The 27,315-nt window shown below is 35.0% G+C and overlaps 3 protein-coding genes across 4 annotated transcripts; 1 reads left to right on the top strand and 2 right to left on the bottom strand.

Moving 5' to 3' along the window:
* Positions 1 to 1,559: 1,559 nt before the first annotated feature.
* On the bottom strand, positions 1,560 to 9,825 carry LOC149417904 (uncharacterized). 2 transcript variants are annotated; one of them, XM_089639234.1, is made up of 3 exons: positions 9,593 to 9,825; positions 3,547 to 3,686; positions 1,560 to 1,804 (listed from the first exon to the last, which is right to left on the bottom strand). In XM_089639234.1, exons 2-3 carry the CDS (start codon positions 3,673 to 3,675, stop codon positions 1,721 to 1,723), a joined length of 213 nt encoding a protein of 70 aa, XP_089495360.1. In that variant the 5' UTR covers positions 3,676 to 3,686; positions 9,593 to 9,825; the 3' UTR covers positions 1,560 to 1,720. The 2 variants fall into 2 exon arrangements, with proteins under 2 accessions (XP_089495360.1, XP_089495359.1); XM_089639233.1 differs by lacking the exon at positions 9,593 to 9,825 and adding an exon at positions 3,795 to 3,921 and having other exon boundaries at positions 1,561 to 1,804.
* Positions 9,826 to 11,298: 1,473 nt separating this feature from the next.
* Positions 11,299 to 13,079, top strand: LOC149417903 (6-phosphogluconate dehydrogenase, decarboxylating-like). The gene has a single exon (XM_089639523.1). The coding sequence runs from the start codon at positions 11,392 to 11,394 to the stop codon at positions 12,838 to 12,840; it is 1,449 nt and encodes a 482-aa protein (XP_089495649.1). The 5' UTR covers positions 11,299 to 11,391; the 3' UTR covers positions 12,841 to 13,079.
* Positions 13,080 to 17,672: 4,593 nt separating this feature from the next.
* LOC149417902 (E3 ubiquitin-protein ligase RNF181-like) lies at positions 17,673 to 27,230 on the bottom strand. Its single transcript, XM_089639522.1, has 3 exons — positions 26,881 to 27,230; positions 20,527 to 20,701; positions 17,673 to 18,028 (listed from the first exon to the last, which is right to left on the bottom strand). The coding sequence occupies exons 1-3, from the start codon at positions 27,009 to 27,011 to the stop codon at positions 17,894 to 17,896; spliced, it is 441 nt and encodes a 146-aa protein (XP_089495648.1). The 5' UTR covers positions 27,012 to 27,230; the 3' UTR covers positions 17,673 to 17,893.
* Positions 27,231 to 27,315: the final 85 nt, after the last annotated feature.

Genomic DNA, 27,315 nt, shown 5'->3' with positions numbered 1-27,315 from the left:
AAGATACACTCAGTTTCACCCTGGTGTTAGGACCACCATACAGAATCGAAACGTTGCTTGAAATGGCTTTGGTCGCGTTTGGTGACCAGCTCTGAATAGCCTGGTGCTTCCCCACCTTCCTCTTCCCCATCTCCTTCCTCCCCTGGTACCTTCAGCCTCACAACATACCACAATTGGAGATGCCATAGTCTCACTGGCTCCAGACGGTTAGAAGCTGTCAGGACTCTTGAGCTCACATAAAAAATAAAAAAGTTTTTCCTATACTTCAAACGTAACTTTGATTGAGAAACGATAGAACTTTATTGCATCTTTTACCATCTCTCTCCGACATACACAGTTGTTTCTTGTAATAATTAAGTTGAAACCAAGTGCTATTGATAATTCTTTTGCGTATTAAGCGTGAAGCAGAATTCGACAAGTTTATCTAATATTGTGTTAAAGCCATCAATAAATAATTTTAAAAAATAGCACTATGGCCAATGACATTGCAAGCTTAACTATGCCATGACTATGCCTACCTTTGAACAGTCACAGCAAGCTGTAAAACAGAAGATTATTATGTAAAATGGAGCACAAATAAAAGCTATGGGTAAGGATATGATGAGCAAAATAAACCAGACAACAAAAGCTATTACAAAGCACATTGTACACCTTTATTAGTATGTCTCCAGAGACAGGAAAAGATCACACCAAGTACCTATTAAATAATTATCTGTCAGATTTTCTCCATTATTTTAAGTTTTCTAATTTCAAAAATAATATATTTTACTTACACCTATGCACCTACTTACAGATCTAAAGACTATCAAGTACTTATTTACTCACATAATAAGTTCTTACCCTCGAGCAGCAAAAATATTCTAATAAGTGAGTCAGTACCTACGTAATTTTTGCACCCTTCTAGAGTCACCTAAAGTTCCATTAGTTCTATTGGCCGAACCAGTTGCCTATTAATTACAACCCATTACAACTAAAATATCGAGGACAAGGAGTGATTTGTGGATCTGAAATTGAGGGTTAAATACTCAATGAACGGACCATGTCCAATTTCAACACATTACATATTATACAAACTTAATACAAGGAGAAATGTTACAATACAGGATACGTGCTATTTTTTTTTGTTTTAAGGGTAAAAATAACGTACATTACAATCTAAGCGTACATAGATGGAGTTAATTTAATTATTTTATGAAAAGTAATTTTAAAAAATAAGACAATTTATTCGTTTGCGCCAATGATGATTCGATTTGTGATTGTGGCGGTGATTCAATCCAATATTGCATTTGTATGCCTTTCTCGAAAGAATTGACTTTTTAAAAAAACAAAACTAATTTTTCACATTCATATATTTTATAGCGTAACTTGCAAAAAGTGTATTTTAATAAAGTAATTAAATTAACGCCATCTATGAACACGTAGTTTATAACATGTAGGGATAATATGTATATTTCCTCCAAGGTTACGCTTGATGATTTATATACCTGTCATGTGCTTGCTTACCTATAACAAAAACTTTTCGATTTAAAATTAAAACGATCATTATTAAACGTATAAATTTATTGAACACATTTCAAATAAAATCTTCGTAAAAATAAATTAAAAGAAACTTAAGATTGTTCGAGACATTGAACTCCAGTCAGTCAGAAAGCTCATTCTTTATAATATTTGGCACATTCGTACGATGAATTGGGTGATGTGATGATGAAGCGTAAACACATTAGAACAGGGGCTTTCCTTCCATCATTCCCCTGGCGCAGAAGTATGGCATTTGGACTCCCTGAAGCAGCACATCGCAAACGGGCTGAAAAAAAAAACAAAACATTTAATTGCACGAAATTAAGCAGTGTTTCGAGCTGGAATGTGAAACGGTAGAGGAATGGATTTTTGGACAATGCGAGAACAAAGTAAAAACGTTTTTAACTTTAGTTTCACAAAAATAGGTACCTACCTAGAATAATATAATAAATTTTCCGAGTGAAAAATATATGGGTATTTGTGACTGGCAATACTGAGGTTTGCTTTCCGCTTCCCAGAATAATCTGGTATAAATTGCATTATAAATTAAGTATGTAGGTAGGTATTTATTTTTTAATCTTAAGGGAATATTTTAGGCTTATAAAAACTTTATAAATATTTCAACTACCTACCTACTTATTTGGATGTTATTGGTTTTTCTTTTATACATTGAATCATATTATTATTAAATTTACAAAAAAAACAGTTTATTTATACCTAAACAAGTTCTGCTGTGTAATTATTATTACGATATGTATATATGATATGTAAGTGATGTGTAAGTGGCTTACTTAGATGTATTTATATCAATGGTGCCTTCACCACAGTTTGATAATGCCTTCAGAGAGCGAAACAGCTGTCACGCGTAATAATAATTACACAGCTACAGACGATGTCGTCTATAAGTGGTTTCACCGCAGTTTGATAATGCCTTCAGATGGCGAAACAGCTGTCCCGCGTAATAATAATAATTACACATCACAAGTTGTTCGTAAAAAAAATATTATTTGTAGTTTGTAACGGGAAAAGAGTTACAATCTGGTAGACAAAACCTACCACTACTTCTGTTGCTAAAGTAAGTGATCATTAGTTATATTGCTTAATCTGGTAGACAAAACCTACCACTACCTACTTCTGTTGCTAAAGTAAGTGATCATTAGTTATATTGTTTAATCTAGTAGACAAAACCTACCACTACTTCTGTTGCTAAAGTAAGTGATCATTAGTTATATTGTTTAATCTAGTAGACAAAACCTACCACTACTTCTGTTGCTAAAGTAAGTGATCACTAGTTATATTGTTTAATCTGGCAGAAAAAACCTACCACTACTTCTGCTGCAAGTAAGTGATCATTAGTTATATTGTAAAAAAGACGTGTATTATTTTATTTAAGATATTAGGAAGACCTCAAAATATTAACCTATATTAACTGGTCGTTGTTCGAAAGGGGTACCTAAATCATGACCAGGAACGCTTGATTTGAACTTCAAAGTCGTCACTTATCAAATGTCTAATTGACATTGAATTTTGTGGGTAAATACATATCTGTAATACGAAGTGCTGCTTTTAAAAAATGCTCCACGGATAGGTAGGTATATGGTTTAGGCGCAAATAAGTAATACCTACTGACATGAATGTAATCTATGTTTTCTTTGGTTATCAACGACAATAAGCTGTAAAAAATAATAGATCGATTGATAAATCCATATATGGATTCATGAATAACACACATTGCTGGAATTTAGGATTATCACAAAAAACTGTTTTATGATAAAAAAATACGATTAAAAATGAGGTTACTGACGTAGTCAGGTATCAGTCTATCTATCTATCTAAAATAAAAATGTAAATGTTCGTTTGTTTAAAATCTTAAATCTCCGAAACTTCTTCACCGATTGCCTTGAAATTTTTACACAACGTTGCATTCGAATATTTTCGGAACAAAACGGTTTTTTATATCAATTCATCTCGTTTCTAAAAATAATATTGTGGGATTCAGATAAGTAGGTGCTGAAACTTTAAACTTACCTCTAAAAAGTCGAAGCAGGCTCTGAAACAATAGACGATGATGTAAATGCCAGCGCACAGGAAAGCCAACCAAAATGCTATAAATATTAATAATAGCAGCCAGATGAGTGAGTATACTATGTTGCCCATCTTAAGTTATTCTGAAACAATATTTTAAAACGGTTAACAACAACGGAAAGGATTAAAATTATCAACACTATTCAATGGTTATTTTTTGAGTTTATGCTAAAATTTGACTAATAACACACTTTGTTAACAGTCGTCCGCTTCGGAATGTCGTCAAATGGCAATTAATTTGAAGTATAGAGTTTTACTTCGTAATTCACGTCATAATTATGCATAGATAAGACATTATGTGTTTACTGCCGGTAAACTGGAGATAACATTTTATTGATAAGGATTGAAAAATCCCGTTGAAAAACGGGTTTTGAGTGATAACATTCAGAAACATATTTTTTCATCAATTATAAAAGGGGGACGCCTCACACGGGCTTATGTTTAGTGAATTGTAATCGGAAACACGGCCCTGTTCACACGGTGAGCCGTTTTCAGCCAATAATCTCACGGTGCCTTACCCAATTGACAGACTCAAAAAAGTGTCCACAATGATCGCCAGTGTTACGGCAATATTATCGCTGTCTAGAGAAAAAACGCCGTAAGCTTTACGCACACAAACCCTACCTTTTAAAGTCTTACGTTTGTATTTACAAATAGATAAATATTGTTTACAAGGTTAGCATTGATGTCATATCATATTTCTTTCCGGATTCGATTATCGGTGATGATGAAATGATGTTGGGAGCGTCCTAATAATATGACCTGACTCGATTTAATTCACCTCTGAAAATGTCTTAATTTAATCGACTTAGGTAGGGTATGTACAAAAAACGATATTATTCATTTGCTGAATCATCTGATTTACTAAATACAGTTCAACATCCGATGATAAGCTCGGTAGTTTCTCTGATCCGATGTTGTCTGTTACTCCACCATCAGGCGACATTTTTATTAATTTGTACCCGATTAGCCCACAAACTCTCTGCTCGTAGGTCTTTGCAGCAAAGAATTTGCGGTTATCTCGAGAGGGTTTCCTCTTGTGCCTAAGAATAAGATCGAATAATTTAATATTTTAAAGACCAAATTGTGCAATTACTTCTAAAAGTGATGAAATTACAATGAAATAGCATCCCTAAAGATGACATAGGCCTTAGAAAATATTTTCCTCAGCCTCCGTGGTCAAGGGTTAAGGCTTTCGACTTGCTATCCGGATGTCGCGGGTTCAAATCCCGGGGTGCGCAAGATTTTTTAAATTTGATTTAGTTGTGTTATTTCACAATTTATTAATTTAGAATAATATTTAAGATACTCTCAGTATTTCCCTGGTGTAAGACCACCATTCAGAATTGAAACGTTGATTGAAATGGCTTTATCCATGTTTAGTCTTATGGATCTGTATATCCAGGTACCTACTTCCCAACCTTCCGTTTCCCCACCTCAATGAACATGCCGGCCCTGAGATTATGACGGCTGACTTTACGAGCGATGAAAATTGAAAAGCATTGTTATGAACCAACGTGAAGTTACGAGTCTAATTAGCATTATTTCTGAGAACATGATTACGTTATTTAAAATTACGAGTACCTATGTAGCATTTTGCTGTAAATATTATCAACAAACAATAATCTAACAGGAAGCCACTGTTTTCACTTTAAAAACATCAGTAAAATGTTATAATTATATTTTAAATTCCAAACTTGCAAACAAAACAAAGTTATGTTTGCATGTGGGTTAATTTTATTGTTGAAAGGTGAGTTCCAATGACTCACACTAATAGCACTCTCACGATTCACAATAATTAGTATTCGCAAAAGCAATGCCTCCTGTTTCATGAACTTTCGCGCCATTTCTTCGCTGTGTGAGGTAGGTAACTAGTACCTACTCTCATAAATCTAGGTTCTGGTTAGGCACTGCGACTGCGACTGCAGTACCTATATAACTGTAATATTTCTTCTGCAACTGCAAACTACTAGTAAAGTAAGTACAGGTTCTTACTATCCCACGCAGGGCCTTCTCTTCCTACGATTTAATACTAAAATGGGCATATGACATCGGTAGAGGTATGGCAGAGCTTAACATTTTTAGAGCCATTCTAAATGTGCCCATTTTAAAACACAAAACACCAGTTATTTTGTAGCTAACTCGCTACACTAGTTACTGCCATCTACAACTACAACCAAATAAAAAAGAATAATCGTAGAATTAATTTATACATATATAGGGGTCGAGTTTATCAGTAGTCAGTAGTTTATTGGCGGTGGTTGAATGCGAACTTACTAAAGTTCTCTTCTGCTTTAATATTTAACTTTCAGATTGATATGGTAAGTTCTTTATTAATAAAATTGTATTCTAATTAGTTTCAGTGATGTCTCGTGTGTGTTCGCTATTTTTGCGAGTGGTGGTGGATTGGACGAACTGCTGATAACATGGATAAAATTTGATGAATGCGAACGCGAACGTGTTCAGTGATCCGGACGAACTGCGATAACTCAAGAGTCAGAACAGGCAGTACACCATTCAAACTCGCCGATGCATAACTATCTAAACCCTTACTAATATACACGTTTTATATTTTACACAACCTTTACGTATTCTTTTATTTATTTAACATAAACAGTCTTAGTAATACAATATGCATAAGAGGATAACAAAAAAACAGACCAATTATTAATGTTCACAGATAGATATATTCAGAAACATAAAACTAACCTGTAAACTAGAATATTTAATTAAAATAGAAAAAAAAAACAGAATAAAGCAGCAAATAAGAAAAATAATAATACGAATGTAAATTCAACAAACAATAAACCTATAGGTAATATGCCTACAATAAACAGCAATAAAATAAATGTGATTATAACTATACTTAAATAGACTTGGGTTGGAACGGGAAAGGGGAGGAGAGGGATAAGGAAAAGTTGCCACGCAAGTAATATTAAAATATTAAGTACAATCAATTTAAGAGTCGTGAACATGAGTTAGAATGTGATACAATGAAATTCTGTAGTGATAGTAACTAGCAGTGAATATGTCAGCACGAGTGTATATATTTGCAAATTTATTATTATAGTAGTTACATGTCCTTTGCATAAATATTACATGTCCTTTGCTTATATATTCATTAATAGTACATTATCCTAAATAGTATAAAATAAAGTCGCTCTCCGCGTCTGTTTGTGCGCTTAGTTCTTCTAAACTGCGCAAAGGATTTTGTTAGGGTTTTCACTATCATTTAGAGAATTTCTTCCGGAAGGTTTATATATATATATATATATATATATATATATATATATATATATATATATATATATATATATATATATATAATACGCGCAAATTGCATTTATAGAAACTAGAGAAAAGTCAATGTTTTGTAATCAAATGGTAAAATAAATACATTGCCAACGCTGGCTAAACCTTATGAGAAATAATGTACCACGGAATTATATGGATTACAGAAAAGTCCTCCCAGAAACTCCCAGTAACGCCGGGTACACGTCAGCTAGTTTTAAATATCCATTAATATTATTATTCAATTTACAACATGGCTGCAATATATAAACAAGTTCTGCTGTGCGAATTAATCTCCACATATGCAGCCATGTTCCCTTGCAATTAATTTTTAAAATAAACCTAAAATACATATTTTTCCACCAAGCATTATTGAAAATTCACTATGAAAGATGCCATTTTAGCCCGGAGCTCTGCATGCCAATATATCAAAATTCAAAAGTCACTTATAGACGATATATTACATTATATCATATCCATATGTGTATTACATTATATTCATATGGATATTTATAAAAAAATAACAAATTATTGATTAAATTAAATTATTAATGGATATTAATAATAGCTGGCGTGTACCTGGCGATGCTGGGGGTTATCCTTAGGAGATAGACATACCTATAGGCCTTTTCAAGGTACATATTATTATATAATTCTGTAAAACATTATTTTGATGAATCTCATAAGATTTAGCTAGCGTTAGCGATGAAAGCGAACGATTTATTTGTTTACGACTTGGTTGCAAAACACTTTTCTCTACTTTCAATAAATACAGGGTTTTCCAATAAGAGGTGTTATTTTGAATAGCCCGCTATTTCGGTAGATGTTACTTTTGAAGCTGTCATTTTTTGACATTTGACAAGTAGAAACTACGCCATTAATAAAAATGGAACGATACACGCTTCAACAACGCATTGATATTATTAAAATTCACTTGAGTGAATCAAATGCAAATCATCTTGAGTGATGAGGCCCATTTCCACCTCGGTGGCTTCGTCAACAAGCAAAATTGTCGCATCTGGGGCTCGGAAAACCCAAGAGTTATTGTTGAAAAGCCTATCAATCCTCAACGTGTGACTGTTTGGTGCAGTTTATGGTCCGGCGGAGTCATTGGATCTTACTTTTTCAAAAATGAGGCTGGAGCAACAGTTACAGTGAATGGATTGCGCTATCGAGAGATAATTAATGATTTTTTATGGCCGGAAATAGATGGTATTAATCTGGACTGAATACTAATATTATTGAATATGTAGGTATATAAAAGAAAAATATTAATATTAAAATAATGTTCCACAAATTAAACTTGATAACAATAAATTAAATATTTACACAACTGAAAAATAATCTTTTTACCATACCAATGGTTGTTTATCAGTTGTGTATTTTAAAACACGTTAATGCTCTTAGTATCTAGTTACACTTACCTACTTGTTACTTGATAGCTTTTATCGCAATTACATTGAAATTGAATGCAAGTCGTCATTGTACAATGCCGGTGACGAATATATCATGTGATTTGCAAAATGTTGTATAAGGTTCTTTCGAATTTTCTTTCAAAACTACGTTTTAAACCCTACTTGTGTAGGGTTTTAAAAATATATAATGTCTCCATCTAACCTACAAATATTAGTTATCGTAAATTAGTTGTAAGATAGTAAGGTAAGATAGTAAGGTAAGATAGTTGCTTACGTATATTTATTTAGGATTTACAGCGGGATTTACTTACAAACATATAGGTAAAAGTTAATTTAACAGACACATAGTTGCCGAAGGAACTTAAATATTAAAATAATATAGGGTTTGCATAATTATAATTTTTGGTTAATTGATAATAGTTATTAGTTAACTACTTTATTTGTAGACTGTGCTTGTTATGTTGCTTGTCGGTAAACCCTTTAGAAAATATATTTAAAAAATAGTCGTAACCGAAGCAGGGTTTTAAAAATATCTGTATTTCCAAAGTACCTCTCTACCCGGGGAATTGCACAAGTACATAAGTATTTTTTTTTAATGAGAAACAGCACAAGAGTCCCAACTACTCCCATCCGTCTGGGGCCAGTGAGACAACGGCATCCCCAATTGGGGTATGTTGTGAGACCGAAGGTAGTGGAGGAGAGGGGAAGGAGATGGGGAAGAGGAAGTACCTGGCTATTCAGTTCTGATCACCAAACACAGCCAAAGCCATTTCAAGCAACGTTTCAATTCTGAATGGTGGTCTTACACCAAAGAAATAACACAAATTAATCAAATAAAATTTACTTGCGCACGCCGGGATTTGAACCCGCGATCTCCAGGCAGTAATAAAAATATCTGCATATCCAAAGTACCTACCTGCGGAATTGTGCAAGTACATAGGTAATAAAAAAACATATTTTTGAAGACTAGCGAGAAAAAATATTTTTTGGGGACATCCAATAACGTTACGATGGGACATCACTGTTTAACAAAGTTTTCTGGTAAAGATAATATTTTTAACATTTTTACTACGAAGGCAAGGGAATATAACTGTTTTAATTAAAAGTAAAATAAAATATTAAATTATAACACAACTTTGTCTCAAGTAATGGCTAAATAAAATAGGTCTCAAGAAACTTCTAAAGTTGAAATTCCCCCTCGCGCGCTTCAGACACAAACAAAACTAAAATAGATTTAACTATTAGCACGATTAGCACATAAATTCACTGAAATATAAACCAACCTGCGTTGCTCCTGTATTTTATTAAACTAATGTTTTCTATTTATAAATTATAAAAGGTTTAAAACACGGAAACCAAAAACAGTAGTCAACTAACTGCTAAGGTAGATCTGGTAAACTGAAGAACTGAACAAGCGATAGTGCGCCGATGTCAACAACAAGTTTACAGCTAGAATAATGTGAACGAACTGAAAAAGAACCTAAACCACTCCCTGTTTACGCTACAAATACGCACGACCCACTCCCATAAAGCTACAAACTACAATACCAGTACACAAAACAAATATATACATTATACTATCTATACAGGTTTGTTGCATCAAGTTAATAGTTCTCATAGTTCTAGAGCCGTTTATAGATAAGGAATGCGTATTGGTAACGCAGCGGTGCATCACATTATTTGTTTTAATCGCTTTTACAAATGAATTCGGATTACGTTATCAAGAAAATAAATGTATTATCGCACTTTTACGAAAGTGCTAGTTTGGGAAAGATCGATACTTTGATATTGTTTTCCCAACCTGCTGAGTTCTGACGTACATTGAAATGAATGTTCTTAAGGTGCGCCGGAGCCACAGCAAAGGTGAGTTATGTGTGTGCCACCTGCGCTGTGTGCATAGTGTACCTTCCCATAAGTTGGAGAATGCATTTCAGTACAGTTTTACAGTACCAATATCTGCCCGGCCTACTCACGTACAAATTTGGACTGCATATTTGAATTTAACGGTGTCGAACCATGTCCAATGCATAAATTATTAGACGAAGAAACTTTTTCACCTTGAGAGTTTTATACACGATCAGTTTATTGATTTTATTCATCGTAGATTACATTTAAATATAACGTCACCTTGTGGTTTGCAATGCATTGTTTTATGAGTAGGCTTACCTTTAATTATTATTACGTAATATGATGTCATTTGGGTAGCGCAAGCTCTTCAGGGCAAATTGTCATGTCATCAAGATTATCAAGACGACTATTTTATTATTATTATTAGGAAAAGTCGAGTCGCGCATCAGTTGTATATTGGATAACTTTTGTCGTTTAGTCATCGAGTATGGGAGTGCGAAATGAATGCTAAACTATAAAGATTAAAAACATACATATTATGTGACTAAGATGATTTAGATATTTTTTAACGTTTAAAATTTAAATTGAATAATTTAACGTTGGAAATAAACATTATTTTATCGAATATTTTGGCGTAGCTAGTTAGTTAATTACATAATTATAAAAATATATTTTTGGGTTGAGATTAATATTGTCCATCAACATATTATTTGTAAAATGTTTTTTGTTATCATATTGTTTTTTTAAACCTGAATGTGTGTGAAGATTTTATAGAAACTTTTATTTCTGTTCATATTTGCCGCCGAGATGATAACTGAGAAAAGTGGTTCCGCGCAAGCGCATTCCGCCTTCATTTGTTTTATCAAAGCCATAAATAAACCACTCACACCAAACCTTCCCAAACTCAACACAAAACAATGTTGCAAATAGAAAAAAATAACGATTTTATCGCATGAATTCACGTTACACTTTTCAAAAGTAAAATAAAGAAACTTGCAAAAGTGTTTTTTTTTCAGTGTGTTCATTTAAGTACTAAAATGGTAAATTATTAGAAAGGCTTTTTATCGTTATCTATGCGCTATCCTTCATAACATTGTTAGTCTATGGAAATATCATTGTCTCATTTATGCATTGTCCGAAGTTCGTCGTTAAGTGTTCAAGTGGTGTGATAGTGGATTACCAGCAAGATTCTGTTTTGTTAAATCACGTAGTTTTTTCACTCTCATCTTAAAAAATGTCTGGAAAAGCTGATATCGCCCTTATTGGGCTGGCTGTCATGGGCCAAAACCTAATTCTGAATATGGACTCAAAAGGCTTCGTGGTTTGTGCCTTCAATCGGACAGTCGAGAAAGTAACACACTTCTTGAACAACGAAGCGAAAGGGACCAACATTATCGGAGCCACCTCCATGCAGGACATGGTCAGCAAATTGAAAAGCCCGCGCAGGGTCATGCTGCTGGTCAAGGCCGGCTCCGCTGTGGACGACTTCATCCAGCAGCTGGTTCCTCTGCTTTCCAAGGGAGACATCATCATCGACGGGGGTAATTCGGAATATACCGATACTCAGCGCCGCTGCAAAGAATTAGAAAAACTCGGCCTTCTTTTCGTCGGTGCCGGAGTCAGCGGCGGAGAAGACGGAGCGAGGTACGGGCCATCCCTCATGCCCGGAGGCCACAAGGAGGCCTGGCAGCACATCCAGCCTATCTTCCAGGCAATCTGCGCCAAGTCCGGGGACGAACCGTGCTGCGACTGGGTGGGAGAGGACGGCGCGGGACACTTCGTCAAAATGGTTCATAACGGCATCGAATACGGAGACATGCAGCTCATCTGCGAGGCTTTCCACCTGATGAAGAACGGACTCGGCATGGGCCAGGATGAGATGGCGGAAGTTTTCGAGACCTGGAATAAGGGTGAATTGGATTCCTTCCTAATCGACATAACTAAAGATATTCTCAAATTTAAAGATACCGACGGTTCATTCCTTCTCGAAAAGATTCGCGACTCAGCCGGGCAGAAGGGCACTGGAAAATGGACCGCAATCGCCGCCCTGGAATACGGAACTCCTGTCACGCTAATAGGAGAAGCGGTGTTTGCGCGTTGCCTCAGTGCCCTAAAGGAAGAAAGGGTAGAGGCCAGCAAAATCCTGAAAAATGCTCCAGTGTCTTTCAATGGAGATAAAAAAGAGTTTTTAGCCAAGATTCAAAAGGCGCTTTACGCGAGCAAGATCGTATCGTACGCTCAAGGGTTCATGCTGTTGAGAGAGGCGGCCAAGTCTTACGGCTGGAAGCTGAACTACGGGGGAATTGCACTGATGTGGCGTGGCGGCTGCATAATCAGGAGCGTTTTCCTGGGGAACATCAAAGATGCTTACACCAGGAACCCGAACCTTTCCAACTTATTGCTGGATGATTTCTTCTCCAACGCCATTCTGAAAAGCCAGCAGTCTTGGAGGGAGGTAGTTTCCCAGGCGGTTCTCCTTGGAGTCCCAGTGCCCGCGCTGAGTTCAGCTCTATCTTTCTATGACGGTTACCGCTGCGAGGTGCTGCCTGCCAACCTGCTGCAGGCACAGAGGGATTACTTTGGGGCACATACTTACGAGGTGCTCGGGAAGGAGGGCAAGTACGTGCACACCAACTGGACTGGCCATGGCGGAGATGTTTCTGCTTCTACCTACACCACCTAGGTCATTCCTTTGCAGGGCACAATTAATTAGCTCGATTAATTAAGGTTTAAAGGGAACAATAATTAGAATAACAAATTTTGTATGTTAATTAATATATTTCGGGACCGATAAATGTAGTAGGTACATTTGGTAATTAGTGAGAGAAAAGTCTTCTGTTTTTTTTTACAAATCAAAAAAATCTGAAAAATATATATTTACCACCTGTTAAATACTGTATAATATAAAATAATATGTATGTACACCACACTATTTTTTTAAATTGTTAAAAATAAATATATGATATGTTGAAATTGTGAAGTGTATTGATAAATTTATAATTTATAACATTCAAATTCGTCATTTTTGCTCTGCGATAATAACTAGTGCAAAAAACCTTTTGATTGATTTTGAACCGCCTTCGTTTGAATTCCTCTTGCCAGGGATTCTCAACCATTGAAGGATGACAACATACTGTGAAATAAACTTTCAGGGCTACCTTTAGAGAGGGCATTGTAATAGCTCTGCAAAACATTTGCGAAAGGGATTGAGTTTCTAGTAATATACCTACTTTCTTGATTCTCATTCAACAATATTTTGCAATACTACAATGATTTCCCAAAATGCATTTGCTGACGTCAATAAGATAATTCAAATAGGTAATAAATGACAATAATTGATTATGAGATTAGATCTACTAATATTAGCAACAGATAATACGTTTTTGATAATGTGCAAAAAAACCAATTGGCTAATTGGATTCTAAATGGAATCATACTCCCATCTTAGATTAATTTGGAAAGCAATCTTGAAGCGTACATTCTGCGTACAAAATTGCGGAGATTAATATTAAAGGACATACTTGACTTACTTAAACCAGTGATTCCTGACATTATTTGGAGTAAAAAATGTAAATTAAATTTTGTTCATTTTTGAAGTCAAATACGTACCTTAGCATCTTGTATACATGGTGTCCGTGGGAAAAGTGCACATACTTCGGGAGGCGATTCTATACAGATGGTACAAGTAAAAAGAAATTTAACTTTTTTCGAAATTTTGGGGCAGTTTTAGGTATAAAACTTGAATTGTTTGTATGAAGAAAATAATATTTTTGAATGGGAAAAAACAACAGAATTTCGAAAAACTTTATTTTACTTTTTTACTTCTACCATCATGTAGATTCACCTCCCGATTTGACAATTTGTGCACTTTACTCCCAGACACCCTGTATATTTCAGATAACGGTTTTGTCTGTGTAACTCTGGTTCAATGAACTCGGATTTGCTTTGAATTTAAGTTTCATTTTCAAAATTGGAACTGATTGTGTGAAGAATTCCGACAAGCGATAAAGTACCCACCTAATATATATTATTTGAACAGAAAATAATTTTTAATTGTCATTTTCAAAATTGGAACTGATGTGTCAAGTATTCAGACTATCCTGGGATTTTTCATGGGTAAAAATAAGTACACGGTTTTACGTTAACGGTTAGTAAAATAATAACACCATTGTGAGTCTTGTCAAATGCAATTTTTTTTTTTTTTTTTTACAGTGAATACCTCACAAGAGTCCCAACTGCTCCCGTCTGGAGCCAGTGAGACTATGGCATCCCCAATTGGGGGATGTTGTGAGGCTGAAGGTAAGTGGGGAAGGGAAAGAGGAAGGTGGGGAAGTACCTGGCTATTCAGATCTAGTCACTAAACACGGCTAAAGCCATTTGGAGCAACGTTTCAATTCTGAATGGTGGTCTTACACCAGGGCGATACTGGTAGTATCTTCCACTCTGGAACGTGCCGCAAATATACTATATATTATTTTAATTAATTAATTGTGAAATAACACAAATTAATCAAATAAAATTTATTTGCGCACGCCGGGTTCGAACCCGCGACCTTCGGAATGGCAGTCCAATGCGTTACCACTGGACTATGCCGGCCGTCCGTATACTTACCATTAACTACCTATATTAATTTCAGCTCACCAAACATAATCACTGGCCTGTGTAAGGGATCTATACACAGAGGATAAATGAAATTTGATGAAAAATAAATGTTTAGAGATTAAATAAAAAGTAATATTACAGTAAAAGTAAAAAAAAGCAAACACCTATAATATTAATAATACCTCCAACTTCTGACATCTCCCATACAATAAGACAAATAGTAATCAAATTTTGAAATGGGCGTAAACACTAAACACAATCATTTTCAAACATCAAAATTTGATTAAAAACCAATTAAATTAAAAAATACATATTGTAAGGCACTTGAATGTTACTAGAACCGTATTCAATCAGAATCAGACATCATATTATGTTCATTAGAATTGATAACCTTCATAGATTGAGTACCTTAAAAATATGACGAAATCGGGAGCAATGAGCCTGGCAGAACATGGATGTCAAATACTACTCTCCACGTTGTCAAGTGAGAGATTGAGAAGGGGGGTTTAATGCGCCTCGTAAAGTCAGTAAGGTACTGGGAAGGGCAGGTTCCGATGCCGCTCTGGCGGGGAGGGGGAAATAAAAGATTCCGGCCTGTGCCTGTCAGATCAGGTGCGCCCGACGAAGGATTAAGATGAGGAAGTGAGGTGCATAATAATATTGCAGAACCATAATAATATTGACCAATATTCATACACGGTTTATGGTATATTTCCGATATTACAGATGATTGTTATACAACATGTTCTTGTGCTCGTCAGGTCGTCTGTGGAATGAACTGGTGGCTTTTGTGTTTTCACCCTCCTATAACATGAGTCTTCCCAAAGATGACATTAGCCCTGAGGAAACTCGAGGACTTACATAAAATATACTTTAAAAGGATTTTTTTTAACATTAGCTCCATACGAGAGGCCCTGCGGAAAACAATTTTCTTAGAGCCTGTGACATGCTGTGTGGGTGGTCTTTTAAGGAAATGAAGAAGAGGAGGTTCGGTGCATCCAGGAGCGACAAACGTACGAATCCATCCTTCCACTGCGGTACAAGGCGATGAGTCAAAGCAGTCCGTCTGTAGAGATGAAAGAGTCTCCCTCAACCGGCCTTTCCCGTTCTGCATGCATCCGCCACCAAGACCTAGACAAACCTGAACCCGGGCACCCCTGCTAAATCACCAAACTTAGCGAACCACTTGGGGTGACTTATGGCGGAGGTGTGCAAACATGATGAAAAAAATACATGTGCATTTTCACCAAAGTTTGTGTATTGCGTTTTGACATATCCCATGATTTTCATTGGATTTTTCATAGGTATGTGTTGTAGAATATTAGAAAGGAAAGTATTTTTAACATGCAATTGTCGATCCTGAACATATTTTTAACTAATTATTTGGATCAAAAGGTAGTGTGGTTTTAGCATGTCCCATTTCTACATTCAAAGAAACAAAGCCTGTTTTAGAAATTAATTTTAGGAGTATCTATAAGATTAATTTTGTGATGTCTTAAATAGCTTTTATAATATATTTTTGTAAAATATACAGTTTTTACATAAATTTGGTCCAACATTAAAAAAAAAAACACATTTAACATTTCAGAGGATTCAGTATTTTCGAATAGTTTCAACGGTATATTGTACATTTGGTACATCAAACCTATTGAAAATTTTAATCGAAGGCGTTCTTATGTCCATACTTTCAGTATGGTCTTTATGATTCCTTTTTGAATTGTGTTCAGGTTATGTATATTCTTAGATACAGCAGATCCCCATCCTATAATTCTATATTCAATTCGAGAATGACATAAAGGGTAATAAGACTTTTTTCATGTCTTTTTTATTTACCACATTTCTTAGATTTTTAAAGAAGAAGTTTTGTAAGTTTTTCCGTGATACCTTTGCTACGTAGGTCCCATCTAAGATTTTCATCAATTACTACCCCGAGATATTTTATGTTTATTATTTTTGTACATAACTGAACTGCCCCAGCAATAATCATTTGCATTTTTTAAGTAATAAATTGAAGATGTCCACTGAAGGATCCACATTATTACCTTATTAGTATTCTGGGCAATGAGGAGTACATATTATGGTAGTTAGTCCCATGCACTGAAAAAAAATCCCAACTTAATAATCTGATATTGGTGAAAACTCAAAAATAAAATGTAAAAGTTAAGCAGAATGGAAAGTATAAAAATGATGAAAACATGGACAAAGTTTGGCGAAAATGCCCACATAATGAAAAAAATATTAAATTTGAGTAAATGAAGAACATACCTACTAAAATAAAAATAAAAATCATGAGATTAGGTACAACATGAGATGAAAGTTACTCGAGGATAGCATATTCAAATTCTTCATCCTCTCTTCCTTCATTTGTGAAATAGTTTCCTTTTGTTGGAAACAAAGGTGACAACTTTAGCAAAAATATTTCCGCTTTTTCATATTCCATTTACGAATGAATTAGACGAGTTTATAATGCATCACGCTGTTAGGACAGGTAGGACCTTATCGTCTATATAAGTTCATAGTGTATGAGCCAATAAATCATAATACAATTTGTGTGGAACAGCACAAGCGCATTGCTTGGTACTTTCAAATTTAGAAATTGAACCATCTCCAGTACAAGCAAGCAAGAATGCGTATATCCCTAGATGGTTTTTGTCTTCTGAAAATTTTAACAAATGTTCTTCCGCAGTAGTGGACTTACACCAATATCATATTTTATATTATACACCTAAAAGTCAGTAAGGTATGGTGGAAAAGAATTGGTTAGTCAGAAGAAGAACACAAACAAGGCAAGGTAGTATGGAAGAACCAAAGCAATTAAAATTTTGCCAAAGGGAAACTTCTGATTTTGGTCAAACCAAATGTTCAGTCAGATTATTATAAGGTAAATGATTAGTCAAGTATTTTCTAGTCACATTTATTACTGAAATAACAAAATGGAATGGTAAACAAATGTACTAGAATCCAGAGCACCAAAATAACGTGAAGAAATGTATGTATAATTTTAAATACCACGCTATATCACTATCACACACAATCAAAACATATTTCTAGATGTTCTACCTCACTATGTCACTATAAATAGGGAGACTTAGGGTCTAGAAGAGTGAAAAGTTGTTTGCTAGAAGTGGAGTGACTCATGAAAACATGGAGTTGTGGAGGCTGTCCAGGTCGTGTTCACGCTCCTTGGCACGCTTCTGCTCTTTCTTGAATTCCTCGTAGCGCGGGTCGTCCGTGGGCAGCTCGAATCTGCACAACGGACAGGAGTTTGTCTGTAACAGAAGAAATAATTCCATAAATATCCATATTATTAATATTCTATCTGTTTCTTACTGCAGAAAACAGAATATGTGTAGAAAATGTATTATAATTCCCACGAGGAAGTAAACTCCCTTTTTGATGACACCGATGCCATTGCTGATGACGTTGCTGATGATAGCGAAAATGGTCACAATAATGACGATGATAAAGAAGCTAATAATGATAAAGACGACAATAACGATGATGATAAAAAATGCCCAAGGTGATAAAGACAACAATAATGATGATGATAAAAAACGCCAATGGTGATAAAGACAGCAATAACGATGATGATAAAATCGCCAATAATGATAGCGATGATGACAATGATAACAATAGCGATGACGTTGAAGACTACAATAATGGCGACTATAAATAAGTCAATAATGATAGCGATGATGACAATGATAACAATAGCGATGACGTTGAAGACTACAATAATGGCGACTATAAATAAGTCAATAATGATAACGACGATGGTGAAGATGACAATAACGACAATGACACAATAGCCAATATTGCTAATGATGATGATGAAGACAATAACGAAAATGATGCTAGTTAGCGTTAACAAAAAAAATTATGTAGAATGTTGCATTTGATTTACCATCTTATTAATTACCTATATCCTATGAGGTGTAAAACTTAAAAATACTAATAAAAAAAAGCCCCAAAAGACACCTGCAAAGTCTTGCACCTAGCTAAAAGCAAGCATCTCTTGGTTATCAGGTTTGCGATTTCATTTTGCAGTTTACGCATTTAATATTGTCTCTCATACCTAATACTTTATCATTATTTTTTTATTAAAGGTGAACTTGTGTTTACAAGACAAGGTTTTTATGCAAACCCAGAGGATAACAAATTATGAGCCTGAAACACAAATATAAATTGAAAAAATCCTCCAAAGAAAATAAATGCCACCGACGGGAATTGAACCCGCACCTTCTGATTGCCGGTCAGGTGCCCGGAACCATTGTGCTATGTCGGCTTATTTTTAACTGCCAAATAATTCAATATATACTAGTATGTATTTGGCATTTATTTTTTCTCTGAAGATTTTTTCAATTTATATTTGTGTTTCAGGCTAATAATTTGTTTTCCTATGTGCTTTGCATAAAAACCTTGTCTTGTAAACACAAGTTCATCTTTAATAAAAAAAACAATAACATTTGACAAGTTAAAATATTTTACCATTAAGAAGATATAATGTATTTCGACGCCACCTAGTGAGAAACTAAGTATATAACAATACCTTTCCTACAAACCCAAAGTTGGTTGTTTTCAGTGGAAAAAAATCAAAAAGCTATAATTGTTGTATGAAATACTAGTATGTATTGAATTATTTGGCGGTTAAAAATAAGCCGACGTAGCACAGTGGTTTGGTGCACCTGACAGGCAATCAGTAGGTGCGGGTTCAGTTCCCGTCGGCGGAATTTATTTTTATTTATATTGTGTTTCAGGCTAATTATTGCTTATAATAATTTGTAATTCTCTATAATTTAACTCTTAGGGGGTATTTCACTATGTCGGGATAAATATCTGACTAGCTATCCGTTGGCTGCCTTTAAAGATCAGAATAACTTCGTTATTCAACGGCGACCGTTTCACCATTGTTTGCGAGCTTCCGGATAGATAAGACTCGAAATAGTCTGGCAACATCGCAAAATGTTTGCAGTTACTCCATCTACTGCCACGGCTGTCATGCGTCACAGTCCGCACACCGGAAAGTGTGCATTTTTTGGTTATGTTATGTTGATTATCAGGTCATTTTAGATAGATTCGTGTCGAATTAATACATTGTTTCTTATTTTGAACACAATCAAATAATTCAGGATGGATCATACAAGCATTCAAATTCATTCAACAAAATTCGACTCACTTCTCCGCTGTCAAACTCGGAATGTTTTGACGCCATCTTTTTTTTTTTTTTTTTTTTTTTTTTTTTTTTATTAACAAAATTTTTGATACATATACAATTCAGGTACATACATAGTAATATAGAATGAAAGAGTAACAAAAAAATCCCACAAAGGCGAAGCCTGAGCGTGGGTATTATAGTGTAAGGATAAAACAGTGGTGTTTAAAATATAGTTTTTTTTAAACTTGTTAAATGTATCTATGATTGATCTGAGCTTCGGGATATATTATAACAAACAAAACATTTCTAATATTAATATACCTAACAGAAGTTCAGAATAAAAGGCTTATTATTATTATTATACCAGATAATGTGTTTACGTATTGATACAAATAGTATATAATCTCGCATAAATACAAAACAGCTCAAAGAATTTGTTTTGTTGTGCTGCCATATCCATATCCACTCAAGCGATTAATGCACTTAAATAACACGGTCTTAGAACCCTAATAAAAAGCTCTTCTTTTGTTGCACTCTCTTATTATTCTATTTCAGTTCAGTGAAATAGTAGATTAGAATAACCCAGCGGTGATATGAGTGAAAAATAATCACCTTCTCGAGCCAAGTGAGAATGCAGTCTTGGTGGTACATGTGGTCACACGGCATCACGGTCACAGTCTCCCCTTGCTGTTGGACCTTCAGGCAGACGGGGCACTTTTCTCCCTCGCTGGTCACTGCTGTCTTCTTCAGGTCCGCCACTGCCTGTTTGGCCGCCGGGGGAGGCAGTCTGCAAACAACAATAGAATATTAACACAAGTAATTATACTGAGATACACAGCTGGAACATATGTGATCCATCGGCGGCAGTCCCCACAAGCAAATGTCGTATATGTGATCCATACAAAACGTGCCGCATGATAGGATTGAAACAGCTAGCATTGTAAAGGTTAATGGTAGGTTTTTTTTTTTTTTTTTTTTTTTGAATTGTTTAACGAGGCTTCTGACTCACATAATGCTGTCATTTTTTGCCTCATCTGTTTTTAAAATTACAATATTAAAATATTTTAATTATAATTTATAAGTTCTTTAAAAGGTGCCTTTTGTCCAAGATTACACTTTCAAATATTTTCCAATTTACATGATCGAATAAATTTCATGATTCTTGATATTGCATAGAACTCTGTTGAGGCTATTAAATTCTGAACTTCCGATGGGTCCGAGGTCATCAATATTGTTACTCTCTGTTGTTCATACTTAATGCACTTTGTTAATGTATGTTGGACATCTTCAATTTCTTCACATATTGAGCACATTGGAGAATCAGAGAGGCCTATCAAACACAATACTCTTCCCATTAGTGCATGTCCGGATCTTAATCTAAAAATTATTCTCATTTCCGATCTTTTCAGATTAACCTCAGTGAACCAGGGTTCTTTAAACGGTTCCTTTTGGAGTTTTCTATACCATATACCCTTATTGGTAGATAAAGTCTCAAAATTTTGATTCCACATCATATTATATGTTGAATTAATTTTTTGGCAGTAATCTTCGGCATCTGGTTTCCAGTCATACATGTGTCCATTCACACATGCTTCGTTTGCTAACAAATCCGCTTCTTCATTCCCATGTATTCCTACGTGAGATGGAATCCATTGCAAGCATATTTGCACACCTTTCTGCTGTAGCCGCATTATTTGATCTGCAATATTGTAGGCTATCTTTCTGCAGGCAATTCCTTTTGAAACACTTTTGATATGTTGAAGCGCGCTTTTAGAATCGCTTAATATTACAATTTGATTCCAGTTATTTTTAATTGAATACTCCACAGCTTCTTTGATTGCTATCAATTCTGCATTCATAATAGTGCAATTTTTATTCAGTTTTATTTTATGTGTAAAATTGTTTTGTATTGAAATGAAGGCAGCTCCAACTTGATCCGGTTTTTCGATCCGTCGGTGTAGATCTGGTAGAATCCTGAATATTTCTTAATTAGCATATCGCTTACGACATTACCAATTTCTCTCAATGAAAGATGTCTTTTGGGGTAATTGAAATCATCAATATCAACTGCAATACATTCTAAATTAATTGCTCCAACCCAGGTTTCGAAGGAGTACATATCGAGACATTTGTTTCTATTTGTTTTCCAATCAATGGTTTCTGTACAAATTTTTATCAACATAGGTAATTTTTTATTATTCCAGAATCTGTTTTGTATCAAGGATTTTAGTTTGAAAATTTCTAAAACAAGTGGATTATTTTCAATTGATACAGCTCTTAGCCAAAATCTTGCAGCTAGTTTCCAAGTTCTTATATTCAAAGGAGGGGCACACATTTCACTTTGTAAGACATGCACCGGAGTTGAGTTCAGGAAGCCTCCACATATTCTTAAAGCTCGTGATTGTATTCTCTCTAATTTTTCAATATTGCTTTTGGCAGAATTATGAAAGAGTATACTACCATAATCTAATCGACTTCTTATAAGGGACGTGTACAATCTTCTCATATGAAGTGGATGAATTCCCCAGCTTTTGCCTGACAACACTTTCAAAATATTCATCGGCTGGTTCAATTTTAGACAGGTATTATTTATATGTTTATTCCAAGCGAGTCTGTAATCCAACCACACCCCAAGGAACTTATGTTCATCCACTCTTTCTATAAGTATATCATTTATTTTAATATTCAGGATGTTTCGTCTCTTTCCCCTTGCAAATAGACATATTTTCGTTTTATGTTCCGATATTTCAAGACCTTTTATTTGAAGAGCATTCTGTAGTTCTAACAGAGCTTGTTGAATAATGTCTTCACATGTTTTTACTTTCTTACTTGAATAATAAATACCAAAATCATCAATGTACTGTACACGTTTCACTTGGGGATGGTTTCCTATACCAGAAGTTCCAATATTGAATAGTAGGGCAGACATGGGATCTCCTTGCGGTAGTCCTCTCGAGCACCTTTGTGTAGCAAATATGTTAGATTCTTTAATAATGATCATTCTTTGTTTAAAATATTCCCAGATATACTTTATAACTTTTCCTTTTATACCTTTAGAGATGAGAACCTTAATGACCTCTTCGATCTTTATATTATTGTATGCATCTTTAATGTCTACAAAAGCAGCAATTGTAACGGCATTGGTTGTTTGGGCAACTTGTATTTCTGTAACCATTCTTCCCAGATTATCCATGGTTGATAGTTTTCTTCTAGATCCTATTGTAGACTTATCGAATAAAAAATTACTTTCTAAATACCACTCTAATCGTCTTGTAATTATAGTGTTGAAAGTTTTACAAAGACATGAAATTAACGAAATTGGCCTTATAGAGGTCATAAGTTTCGGATCTCTTCCGGGTTTAATTATAGGCACAATTTTTACCTGTTTCCATTGCATAGGTAATATGGAAGTTCGTAAAATTGAATTGAATAAATCGATAATAAGCAAATGACAAGAAGTAGGTAAATTAGTTATCATAGAATAAGATATCATATCTATTCCTGGGGATGTATCTTTCATTTTTAATACTGATTTTAGTTCAGAAGCTGTTATCGGTTTGTGAATGCCAGAAGTATCCGAGGTTTCTTCTTCTGTCCACACATGTTCAATTAGATCTTCGTTTGGGGCCAGATATTTTAGATACTCTAACGCTGATTCGCTATTCTCAAAGATATTTGGATGGGAGGTTCCTATTCCCTTATACCATTTCATTTTCTTCCACATATCAGAGTAGGTTGTATTAGCGTCAACAGAATCACAGAACTTTCTCCATCCATCCCTTTTTGCTTTTCTTACTATCCGCCTAGTACTCGACTCCTTGCGCTTTAATTCTATGTAATTGTCAATATTAACATTTTTCCGTAAACGAGTCAGAGCTAATCTTCTTTCAGCTATAGCTTTCGAGACTTCTTGATTCCACCATGACTTCGGTTTGAATTCTTTATTTTTAGACTTCTTAAAGAATGGAATACTTTCATCTGCACCTTTGTTCAGAACTTCTTCTAATTTATCATAGTACTCTTGGATTGACAATGATTGTTCTGGAAGATTTTGTATTAATTTTTCCACCGTGGATTTATATTTGTTCCAATCTGCTTTTTTGAAATTTCTTTTCAAAAGTGGTTCATAGTTACAACAATTTTCTTCTAAAGTGATAATTATTGGTAAATGATCACTACCCATCGTATCTGAATCTACCCTCCAGTTACAAGTCAGTAGGAGCTCTGAAGATACCAGGGTAATATCCGGGCTCGAACTCCTTTGTCCGGGATGTCCTAATCTTGTTATATCTCCGTTATTGACAATAATAAGGTTTGAATCTTGGCAGGCTTCTGCAATGAGATCTCCCCTTGTATCTCGTATAGCTCTATCCCATAGTGGATTGTGGGCATTGAAATCACCGCCTACTAGTGCACCTGATCCCATCTGATCAAAAACTTTCCTCCATGTTTGAATTGTAACATTTATATTACTAGGACAATATATCACGTTGACGGATTTCAGATTTCCAGCATTGAGTAAGTTAACACTGCATAATTCTAATTCACAGGATCCGATGATATCTAGGGTTCGTTCAATTGACTGTAAACTTTTATGGATTAAGATTGCAACTCCTCCATAGCCATCGGCTCTGTCTCGTCTATATGTTGTATAGTCTTTAAATGTCAAAATGTAAGGAAATTGTAGCCAAGTTTCTGATATTAAGGCAATTTTAATGTGTTGCCTCTGTAAATATATTTCTAAATCAGGTTTCTTAAAATGTAAGCTTCGAGCATTCCATTGTAATATGTTAAGGTTATTCTTATCCATTATTCGCCGTAACAAGTGATTTCAATATATCATTTAAGCCTCCATCCTTAATCATACCCATTATGGTGTCTATGAATCTATTAATTGCTATTTTTACGAGATTTTCCCAGTTTTCCCCATTTATAATTGCTGTCAATATTTCACGAGCAATGTTGACATTACTGTTGTTTTTTGAATTTATATGCATTTCAGCTGTGTTTGTCTTATTTCGTTTAAGTTTCTCAGCATAAGTAGTTTTTCCGCTTGATTTGTACACATTTTCTTTATTAAACATGTTATTTGGAATATTTACTTTTTCTTTTGAGTTGGATATCTTCTTTTCTATGAGTTTTTTCGCCTGTTTATGCGTAACATTTTTTTTTGCCATTTTTTGTGTAATCTCTTTCTCGTTCTTCCACTTTGGACAGTTAATGTCATTTGCCGGATGGTCTCCTCCGCAGTTAACACATTTGGCTACCTGGTCACAGGTCTCGTGCTCTCCATTACATTTCGGGCACAGCTTAATATCTTTCTTGCTACAGTTATTTGCAATATGTCCATACCTCCAACAACAATAGCATTGCATTACCCTGAACACATAAGGTTCTACTCCGAATTTGACCCCGTACATAAAGACGTGTGATGGGATCTCTTTCCCAACGAATTTCAGGCTCACAGTTGTCGTCAGTTGACCCTCTTTCCCCTTTTTAGAGAAACGCTTTATGCTAACCACACTTTTATCAGATTTGACGACTTCCATGATTTCTTCGTCTGTCACATCAAGGTCTACCCTTCGTATTACACCGAAAGAAAATTCATTATTATTTTTTTTTGCCACTTCCCATTTCTTAAAATTGAAAATTGAATTTTTGATGGCTTTTTCAGCTTCCAGATCGTTTGGGAACGTAATTTCCATTTTTGTTCCGGAAATTATTTTCAATTTCTCCATTTTCATTCCAGCCTTAAAAAGTAGTTTCGCCATTCCTAATTTTCCAGGTAGGTTTTCTCCTTGTACCACAATGATTCCTTTCTTTTCATTCAATTCTTTTTTCCCTGTTTCACTAGTTTCGGAGTTCAGCCTTGACCTTTTACCGGACCGTGTCACAGTTTGCCACTCTCCAGAAATCTCATCACTTTTATTATTTGATGTTTCCATTACATCATTAATCACTATTTTAGGCGATAGTGGGTACACCATATTACTGGATGGATCCAGAGCCTTCTGGCCCTGGTCTCCCCTTTATTTATATTTCAAGCACGAGTAATTTTTCGAAAACAACGTTTTGTAGTTTTATTGTCACCAATGCGTGTCCACTGGTAGTAATTTCTGATTACGTCAAAATACGGAAATTCGAGCGCGGCTCGGACTGCTCACCACAAAGGTTCGCGGCGTACTGATGTTAATGGTAGGTTACTTTGGTGTACTCAGAGATGATAAATAGAAAATAATATTAACACGATTATTTAAAACTAATAAGCTGTAAAAACGAGGATTAAGCTGTAGTGATCATGTAAATTGGGGATGTATCAATAACAATATTTATAAAACTGGAATGGCCGTGCTGGGCAGTGGGCAGGATAGGAGGTTGAAGGGGTGAAAGATAGCCAATCTCCAAAAAGGCTTACTTATAAAAAGTAATAAGCCTGCAGGATGACGCAGCGGTTAGGTGGCTGGAACTGGAGGGAGACAGCAGGGGACTGGTTAGGGTAGAGGCAGTTAGAACTTCCCAAAGGTTGTAGTTGCCGATGATGATGCGCATTGGAAAAGATTGCACCTTAGCCAAAACAATAGGCAACAAATACCTAATCAATAGCCAGTTTCAATAGTGTTGTTACAGGGCCAGCCCTATTCAGGCACAATTGGAGCATTTTGCTCCGGGCGCCAACTTGCCAAGGCACTGATAATACCTAACAATTAATAGAGGGCCCTTGAGGTTTTTACTAGCTCCAGGCGCCTGTGATGCATTTTTGATATAAAAGATTGTCATTCCTGAATTATTGGACAGTATTTATAACTTTGCAATACCTGGAGAATGGCGAGGAGTTAAAAATACAAACATCAATAATTTAGAGTCATTAAAAATTACAACACGATGATTATGCTATTTTTTGTGCATGTGTTTTTGACAAGTCATAATAATAAACTTTTAGTAAACAGAAAAATCTGACAAACAAACCTCGGCCACTCTCCAGTAGGGGAGTCGCTATTATGTACCAGATCATACAACAGTCGAGCAAAATGTAACAGTCTATCTCCTGATTCACCATCTAATGGTCTCCAGGACATCTCTTCATAATAGTCTGCCATCGTAGTATTTGACTAATCAATTCTTTCGAATCTGTTTTCTTACTAGAATTTTAGTTCGGTTGTTTTTCAAGCCCACTCACTTTTGTGCAATCAAAAATTTTAGAAAAAAATACTTATCATGTTCCAATTAACTAGTCAGGATGCATGATTCATTGAAATCGATGAATACAGCAGAAATAAATTTGACATTAATTTTGTTTGACGTTCATAATTTTATATTTTATTGCTATGTAAAAAAATAACAAAAGTAGGTATTTACGCACAGTAGAAAAAGGATAGTCACTCAAGATGGTAGTAAAAATGA

The sequence above is a fragment of the Hesperophylax consimilis genome, chromosome 14 (genome assembly GCF_061612785.1).
Source record: "Hesperophylax consimilis isolate HC1 chromosome 14, BYU_Hcon_1.0, whole genome shotgun sequence".
NCBI classification, from domain to species: Eukaryota; Metazoa; Arthropoda; class Insecta; order Trichoptera; family Limnephilidae; genus Hesperophylax; species Hesperophylax consimilis.
This window is presented reverse-complemented; position numbering and strand designations above follow the sequence as displayed.

Bases quoted from the DNA above. Each gene is read 5' to 3' on its own strand.
- LOC149417904 (XM_089639234.1), bottom strand. From the start codon at position 3,675: ATGGGCAACATAGTATACTCACTCATCTGGCTGCTATTATTAATATTT. The intron at 1,805-3,546 runs GTAAGTTTAAAG...TTTTTTTTTCAG, and splicing joins CCTGCTTCGACTTTTTAGAG to CCCGTTTGCGATGTGCTGCT.
- LOC149417903 (XM_089639523.1), top strand. From the start codon at position 11,392: ATGTCTGGAAAAGCTGATATCGCCCTTATTGGGCTGGCTGTCATGGGC.
- LOC149417902 (XM_089639522.1), bottom strand. From the start codon at position 27,011: ATGGCAGACTATTATGAAGAGATGTCCTGGAGACCATTAGATGGTGAA. The intron at 20,702-26,880 runs GTTTGTTTGTCA...TGTTGTTTGCAG, and splicing joins CCTACTGGAGAGTGGCCGAG to ACTGCCTCCCCCGGCGGCCA. The intron at 18,029-20,526 runs GTGATTATTTTT...CTTCTGTTACAG, and splicing joins TTCTCACTTGGCTCGAGAAG to ACAAACTCCTGTCCGTTGTG.